The sequence below is a fragment of the Glycine soja genome, chromosome 1 (assembly GCF_004193775.1).
Source record: "Glycine soja cultivar W05 chromosome 1, ASM419377v2, whole genome shotgun sequence".
NCBI lineage: Eukaryota > Viridiplantae > Streptophyta > Magnoliopsida > Fabales > Fabaceae > Glycine > Glycine soja.
This window is the reverse complement of record NC_041002.1, coordinates 42,302,352-42,311,538: the sequence shown is the minus strand read 5'-3', so window position 1 is coordinate 42,311,538 and position 9,187 is coordinate 42,302,352. Positions and strand designations below refer to the sequence as shown.

The following is a 9,187-nucleotide window of genomic DNA, read 5'->3' as shown; positions in this document are numbered from 1 at the left end:
TTAGTTTAAAGAGTTAATTGAGAAATTTTTTTCAATTGCATGGAATTGGATGATTTTTTAACTACGAAAAACGTTAATGGGACTTCATTTATCATGATACTAGATCAAACTAGGTCCTTTTTGTAATAACAAAAAAAAGAGTCGAGGATATTGTATAAAGTTTTTCTCTATTAGAGTAGAAACACAAGAGCAAGATAAAGAATTCACTTTTACTTTTGTAAAAAGTTGGGACATATGAAGTAAAAATATCCTAAGTACAAGATGTGCGAAGAAGGATAAACTTCTCATTTTGTTTGTTCTAAAGATAATTTAGTTTTCGTACCCAAGGACATTTGGTGGGTAGATTTTGGTGTTATTACTCACATAAGTATATTTTTGCAAGGTTACTTGTGGAGTTATTTGCCAAGTGATGCTGAAAAAATCATCTAAATGGAGCAATGAAAATAAAATTGCAAATGAAGTTATATGAACTTTTAAGTTGCTTTTAAAGACTTACCATTTGGATTTGGCTGAGACTTATGTTGCACTGTTTATTAGACGGAATTCAATTTCTATTTCTATTTTGGACAAATCCAGTTATTATTGTTCATTTAGAAATAATAAAGTTAATCTCTCTTTTGATTCAAATGATGTTGGTTATAGGTCTTTAATTGATATTGAGTGTTCCTGTAATTAAATGTTGTGAAGGATTCGCATGGTACGAAACATAAATTAAATGAGAATTCTATCACTTTGTGGCATAGGCACTTAGACCACATCTTTATACAGAGAGCTCAAAAGCTTGTGCTAGAGAAAATTCTTTGACCCTTAGATTTGTCAAATTTTTAAGTTTGTATTGAATGTATTAAGGAAAAACAAACAAACAAAAGGAATGTAGGTGTCAAAAGAGTTAAGAATGTCTTAGAAATAATTCATACAGATGTTTGTGGTCCCTTCCCTAGGGATTCATAGAATGGACAAATATATTTTATTATGTTTATAGAAAATTACTATTTCTTTAATTGATGAAAAGTCTTGGTCTCTAGATGTTTTCAAGTCTTTCAAAGTTGAAGTTGAACTTCAATTATGAAAGAAAATTAAGACTGACAAATCTGATTATGATGGTGAATACTATGGTAGATATGACAGATAAGGTGAGAAACGTTTAGAACTCTTCATGTTTTTTCTCTTTCTTCAATAAGTGTGAAATTGTTCTGCAATATACAATGTTAGACAAACCTATCATGAACAAAGTTGCAGAATGACGAAACTAGACTCTTAAGGATATTGCAAGAAATATGATTTTTCTCTACCAAAGTCACTTTGGGGAAAAACATTAAATATTACAATTTATATCCTCAACAAGGTACCAATTAAAGTAGTAACTAAACTCCCTATGAGCTATGGACGGGGAATAAGCCAATCATTAGGCACATGCACATTTGGGAATGTCTAGCCGAAGCAAGGCCTTATATGTCACAAGGTAAACTAGACTCAACAATATAGTTACTGCTTTGTTGGTTAGATTGAGCGCTCTCGTGAGTATAAGTTTTACAATCCCACTATAAGATCATTCTTTGAGATGAAAATGTCAAATTCCTTGAGAAAATTGAGTTTGGAGGGGAAGGAAACATAATGAGTGTTGTCCTTAAAGAATAACTTATTATTGACAATGGATAAGTCTTTGTACTTTCCATTGTTCAAGAAACATATCTAGTAATTCATAATGATGTTATTCATGACATCATTTAAGGACAAGACAACATTGGGATTTCTCCCTAAGCACCACCTATAGTTCAAACTCAGTCGCCTCAAGAAGTGTCATTTAGAAGATCCACTAGAAAATGGAAAAATGCAACTTTGGATTATTTTGGTGCATCTCTTTAAGAACATCAATATGACATTAGGTTCATCGAGGAAGATCTAATCAACTTTAGTCAAGTCATTAATTATGTGATAAAATCAATGGTTGACAATGACTTTTGGGATATCGTCAAATTACCTGAAGGTGCGAACCCCATAAGTTGTAAACAAATATCTATAATTTAAAGGGATTCAAAAGGTAATGTTAAGATACATAAAGATCATCTTGTTGCCAAAGACTTTACTTAAAGGGAATGCAATGATTATAAAGAGACTTTTCTCTGGTTTCATAGAAAGACTCTCTTACGACTATAATGACACTGATGACTCGTTTTGATTTATAGTTGTATTAGATTAATGTAAAGACTTATGTTTCTAAATGATAACATTGATGAAACAATATGATGCAACTAGAAAAACTTGTTAAGGTTATTCAAAGTTTATGGTATGCAAACTAAAATAATTCATCTATGACTTTAAATAGGCTTTCCGTCAATGGTATTATAAATTTCATCAAGTTATTACCTCTTATGGTTTTGAGGCAATTTTGGTTGATGATTGCACATACCAAAAAATTTAGTGGGAGTAAAATTATCCTTTTGGTATTATATATGTTGATGACAACTTTCTAATCATAACATAGCTTTGGATATATTCAACATGAAAGATAGTAAATTAGAAAATACATATACGGGTAAAGGAGACAAGTTAGTCTCAAACAATGCCCCATTAGTAATCTTGAAAAAAGAATAGATGCAAATGATTCCTTATACTTTAGTCGTGGGTAGTCTTATGTATTCAATTCTTAAGGTTGTTTTCGTTTTAATATAGCTTTTTAGTGAGAGTCCTAGAAAGATATGTGAGTAATCATGGTATGCGGCACTAGAAAGTAGTAAAGCATGTAATGCGTTATTTGAAGAGAATAAGAAACTACATACTTACATATCGAAAGTCTAGAAGTTTAGAGATTATAAGGTATTCTGACTCTAATAAGAAACCATATGATATGACTGCTAAATTTTGTTATTGGTTTTCCTATTGTTACAAATATTAAGAGACCATTAAGTATTTATTGTGATAATAACTCAATAGTGTTATACTCCAACAAGAACAAGAGTTCAACCAGGTTAGAGGTTATTGACACAAAGTTTATGGTTATTAAAGAAAGAATTAAGAAAAATAAAGATATTTTTATAATGTATAGGAAAAGATAGTATGCTAGCTTACCCACTAATTAATGGTTAACACTTAAAACATGAGCATATACGTTGCTTGAATGGTGTTGTTTCAGTTGTTGCCTTGATTTAGTGGAAGTCTTTATGTTCTATGTTTGGATTCAAATTTCATGTATTTGATTTTATGCATAAATAAAGATTAGAGTTTATAAGTTTATTATGAAACTTGTTTGTTTAAATGCACTATTTAAATTGTACTTAAGGACTTAAGATTGATCTCACTAAAGATTTAAGTTGGACCAATTGGAAATAGGCATGACTGAGATCACATTGCATGTAATTTCCATGTTGCTTATCCTTATTGATCTATGTCATTGAGTGTATTGATGTGGTGGTCATTGGGGTCTAGTCACATTTGTTGTAGTGACGAAAGCCGCAATGATTTCATTATTGATACAAGAGATGAGTCGGTTTGTTAAGGTGGAAGTCTAAAGATAAATAGTGTATGGATGTGCGCCTAAGAATTTTTGATATAATTGTTACAATATGTAGCCCAAGTAGAAGATTGTTGGAATTTTTTTATTCCAATAATTAATGTGGGTTAATATTATAAGACAATTATATTAATTATTTATCATTAGTGAGTTTTATTTTATGTGGTCAAATTAAGTAAACATGTTAGACAACTAAATAAGATAATATGGACTTAAATGAACAAATGTCAATGTTGACCCATGAGAGGATAATGAGAATCCTATTAGATTAACACGCTATAAGAAGACTTTCGTCACTAATATACCGAGCCGTCACACATAATTTCTCTTCTCTCCATCTGAAGAATTATAAAAGATCTATTGAGGAATAAAGAGGTTCGGTTGAGGAACAACCATAATATCATTGTTCGTGATCATGATGAATAGCTACAAAGATCTTACAACAAATATCAAATAACGCTTAGATCAAGAACCAACTATGGATCCATGTATTTTATCTAATCCTTAATAATCAAGCTTGTTGTAGATCCTAGAACTTTTGTGAATTGTTAACTTCCGTATAAATAATAAAGATTAAAGATATTCCAACAACTACTACTACCAAAGAAAAGGAAATACATTATGTTACAAAAATAAGCAAGAGAAGGTCATCCACTAATTCACCAAAGGCTGCCTAGAGAATCTCTTACTCAAGATTGAACTATGTAAACCATTTTAAGAGGCAGAGTAGTAAACAACCACTATTGTGGCGTTTCACTCTCTTGAATTTGATACAAAATAATATGGGTCAGTATACCAATACTTTCATAATGAGCCATTTTATATACAAAGAATAGGAAATTCTGACTCAGGAAATAAATTGGATTCATCCTATAAAAATATGATACTAGAAAAAGAAATTTAATGTTGATGTGATAATTGATAAAACTACTTCACGAAATGCATGATCTGTGTGAAGTATGGAAACCTGGCCTGCTTATCTACAAAATTGCATAGTCTTAATTTAAATGGAATTTTAATAAAATGTACTTGTCACTAGGCTACAGAGGCTTACAAATTCAAAAGATTCACAAACATGAAAATTAATAAGTTATCAAAATAATTCCTTAATCAACAGCCTTTAATAATATGAGCAACTGAAGGAATATGTAAGAAACACCCCCAACTGTTGCATGCTGCAACTTCTCTTTTCCTTCTACTGCTGGGAAGTCGTTGTTCTTAGAACGATTAAAGCCTCCAGCCAACCATCCCAGATTTTTGTAACCTCCGTTATACAGTTTTGAAGCTGCTGTCATTGACCTGAATCACTCACCAAAGCCAACAAGTTAACATTTTCCTTTATTGTCAAAATCAACTTGTTCTTCTTGCTGTGATGAATTTAAGTTCTGATTTTGTGAATTGGAAAAAGTCATACCTACAATACAAACTAATATAAAGCTCCAATTCAAAGTCATTAATAATTTTCTTGATTAAAAAAGGAATGTTAGAGCTTATTAACTATGAAATCAGGTGTGACATTTTTATAAGCTTATAAATCTTAGTGTTACATGGAAAACAAACTAGAAAGATAAATAGATTATTTCTAGAGGAAAGTTAATTAGATCTAGTTTCAAGTTCCTTGATATAAACTAGAATGCTAACTATAAAAATTACCAAACTTTCTCACCAAGAACAGGAACAACTCCATTTCAATTAAGTGCAAAAAAGGAAACAAAATTTTAATGTCCATTAAAAATTCTAAGCTACATAAACAATCATAATTTGCTATAACCAATTAACCATATTTTCTGAAAACAAAAATTTCTTCCGTGTACTCACCTTAACCCTTCTCCACACGCCACAAGAAGCTTGGCCTCCTTACCAGGAATGGCATTTTCCACTTGACTAAGGAACTCAGAATTCAAAGTAGTGAGGTACTGGCCAGTCCACAAGCCAATGTACCCAAAATGCACCCACTTCTTAAGCAGAGTTATGGGACTGTTATCCGTGTCCTCCACAAACATTGGCACGTGCAAAGACCCTGCCACACGGGCCTTTTCTCTCTCCCAAGTTGGTCTAACATCAAGGAGAACAAATCCCTCTGAGTTTATGGCTGTGGAAGCATCTTTTGGCAATATTGGCCTCACTGTGCCAGACTCTATGAGCTGCCTTGCACTGCTGGTAGCATTGATCACTTGAAATCTTGTGGTTCTTATTGTGGTTTTCAAAGGGGTCTCTGATTGGATCTTGTGCTTCAGAATTGAAGTTCTGAACACATTGTTTAATTGGGTTGCCATGTTCCGATGTTTCTCTCACTTTTGTTTAGTTTTGACATGTAAGATTGTAAGAATGTGTTGCTATGAATGACTTGGTTTGAGTTGTTTGGGATGATAAAATAAAAATCTGTTAAGGATCAAAACCATTGGTTCTCTGAGCTTTCTTTTTTGTCTTTTCCCACTTACTTTTGCATCTGTGTATCTACAAGGAGTCAAAGACATTACAAAGATAAGAAAAGGATAAGATAAGAAAAAAGAAAAGGCTTAGGCATTTTTATTCTTGCTAAATATGCATTATCAGACATTAAATTTTTATTGTCTTGTGACTGTTGTGGTAGGAAAATAAAAAAGTTTCCGAAGAAAAATATCTGAGTTGAATGAGTTTATACTTGGCTTTAATAAATTTTGTAAATCTGAAATTAAATTACAAAATATTGGAAATTGGTTACAAATAAATTGAATCCAGACGTATTGACAAGCTAAAATTATTTTTTAATGAGCTTAAATGATTTAAAACAAGAGAAAGTAAAATTATAAACATAACAATTGATTCAAACGATCAATAAATTAGAGGGTGAAAATAGAAGATAATTTTTAAAATTAAAGTAGAATATAGGAAATGTGAGACCCAGATGGAATTTGTACAATTTCTTCTTTATTTTCTTCTTCTTTCCACATGCAAAGTGTACCCAAATCCTAAGCGTATAAAGTATTCAAAAATTAGTAAGATAAATACCTGACTTATTGAATATGAGTAGAGTGTTCACCCTCAAATTTTGATGAAAATGGATGCGTGTACTGTTTTACGATCCTGTCGCACCTATTATATATATATATATATATATAATATCTTACATACAAAAATAATTAATATTTTACTAGCTAATTATTATAATTAAAGCTTATTTTTGGATTTTGGATGGTGCCGTTTCACTAGAGAAGTCTTGTTATTTTAGCAGTTTTTTTGGTAATCTCAATATGTAGTGTAGGTTTGACGCGAGGTGCATCAGATCGTGAGTGCCAAAATAATAGAAATTTTCTTTTGCGACTTCCCTGTACATGTCATTTTGCATTTAGTAATTTTTCATTTAGTAATTTTGCTTATCATGGGTATAGGGAATGGTTTTGAGCTGGAATAACTTGTAAGAATGGCAGCTTATTTGTGAGAGGTTGTTGTGAAACTTTATAGCTTTTTGTATACTTCTTTTATGATCTCAATTAGGCACACCCCATGCTCAATTAATTGAGGCTTCAATGAAAACTTTTGTTTATGAAAAAAAAATATAAAAAAATTACTTCAGTTGGATTCAGATATGAGTAAAAAAATTATTGGGTATCGTAAACTCAAATATAAGTAAATTTAATTAATTTTATTATATTTAATGACATTATTTTTAAAATATTCTTCAAGTTTTAATGAAGGAAATTTTAAAAATAATTTTATTTTTATTTAATGTTAATAAAATTAAATGATTTTTACTATTTATTAATTAATCTAAAAATAATTATTTTTTTATATATGAGTTTAGAGGAAGTATTTTTTTTTAAGCTCTATGCTTTTGTCCTAGTTCTCCATAATTGTAAATTTATATTCATCATCAATCAATCATCATAAAATTTTGGTTTTTTAGGAACTAAATTAACTGCTACATAAAATTCAGTATATAAAACACAACTATATATAAAACTTAAATACATATGCACAAAAACTTAGTATAAGTGGGCCTATTAGATAGGTGGTCCACCGATGGCTAAGTAAGAGAAACTGTTACAATAACCAAAATATTAATAAATATTTAAGCTAAACAAATGTTAGAATGTTTTTATTAATTTTTCCCTTCCACGTCTCCTGTCTTCCTTCTCTGTCCATACTCTCATGATGGCACAACCATGGGAATCCATGAACATCATCGTCATTGCCTTTCCCTCTGACCCTCCATCCCATCACTCCTTTGACTCTCCAACTCTCACTCCACAACAATCAATTTAGACTCCCTCCCTACTCCTCAAGTCGCCACCGTAAAAACTACTGACCTGCAATGATGAAATCTATGACAAAGTTGGCTAGGCTGCTAATTAGTTAGCCGTCAGAGACATGGTGGATGTTGATAGTGTTTGCGAAAGACAACAATGGTGCGTCGAAGCTCTGGCCGGTAGTGATGACGGAGGGAGCAATGGGGTTTAGTGAGAGAGAAGGGAGATTAGGTTTTTACAGAGTTTTAGGGCTAATCACAACTAATTAATTTACAGTTTTAAATTTTTAATTTAAATTAATAATAATTAAATACTAAAGTTTTAATTTAAATTAAATTATTTGCTAAATACTTGACCATTAATTATTTAATTATTATATCTAATGACATACATTTGTTGTCATTAGTTCTCCACCGCTGAACCACCTATTATAATGGTTTGCTGTAGAATTATGTTTGAATGTTTTTAACATTATGTTTTGATGATTTAAGAGTAACTTTTCAGTTTATTTTTTAGTAATTTTTAATTAATATATTAATTTCTTGACTTTATATATAAGAAAAATGTAAGTTTATCATAGATATCCAATCTATACGAGGATGAAGATTAAAATTGTTATCGTGTAAATATTGTTTTTGTGTAAATATAGAGTAAATACAAATATTTCTTTATTAAACACAAGCATGAAAATGGATATAAATTTTTTTTTTAACTCTACGGAGATGAGTACTATAGCACCCACCTTATTCAAACCTATCAATCATCATTCCTAATCACATTTTGTTGTTATATATGCAATTTGAGCACATCTTTTTTCCTTTATTTTATTTTTTTTCTCCTTCATGATTGTGTTATGCACACCTTAAAAAAAATGATTAACTAAGTTTTTAGTCCTCAAACTTTTCCAAAATTCAATTTTTAGTTTCTAAACTTTTGTTTTACTCGTTAAGGTTCCTTAACTTTTTTCCATTGGAGTTTTTAGTCCTATACTTTTGTTTGACTGGTTAAGGTTCTTCAACTTTTAAAAATTTTAGTTTTTAGTCTCCGAACAAAAGTTTGAATCCATTATTTTTATTTATTTAATAATATTTCAAGGACTACAAAATGAATTTTTTTTTAAGTTTAGGGACTAAAAACCTTAATGGAAAAAATTGAAAGACATTGACGGTAACGACTTACCTCGTCGCTACGATATCGATAACTCTAAAATGCATAATTTCGATTTTTAAATGAAATCTTCATTAATTTGATTATGAAAAACAGGATAAATTTTTTACGATATGCATCCACTAAACAATGCACTAATACTTAAATAAATACATATATATATATATATATATATATATATATACATATATATATATATATATATATATATATATATATATATATAATCAGTGTACATCATTCACATGAGAGAAAGTAATTAATTAGTTTATACATGTAT

At 30.1% G+C, this 9,187-nt stretch overlaps 1 protein-coding gene across 2 annotated transcripts; it reads right to left on the bottom strand.

Moving 5' to 3' along the window:
• Positions 1-4,366: 4,366 nt before the first annotated feature.
• LOC114416217 (rhodanese-like domain-containing protein 10) lies at positions 4,367-5,906 on the bottom strand. 2 transcript variants are annotated; one of them, XM_028381086.1, is made up of 2 exons: positions 5,330-5,893; positions 4,367-4,810 (listed from the first exon to the last, which is right to left on the bottom strand). In XM_028381086.1, the coding sequence occupies exons 1-2, from the start codon at positions 5,785-5,787 to the stop codon at positions 4,618-4,620; spliced, it is 651 nt and encodes a 216-aa protein (XP_028236887.1). In that variant the 5' UTR covers positions 5,788-5,893; the 3' UTR covers positions 4,367-4,617. The 2 variants fall into 2 exon arrangements, with proteins under 2 accessions (XP_028236887.1, XP_028236896.1); XM_028381095.1 differs by lacking the exon at positions 4,367-4,810 and adding an exon at positions 4,858-4,925 and having other exon boundaries at positions 5,330-5,906.
• Positions 5,907-9,187: the final 3,281 nt, after the last annotated feature.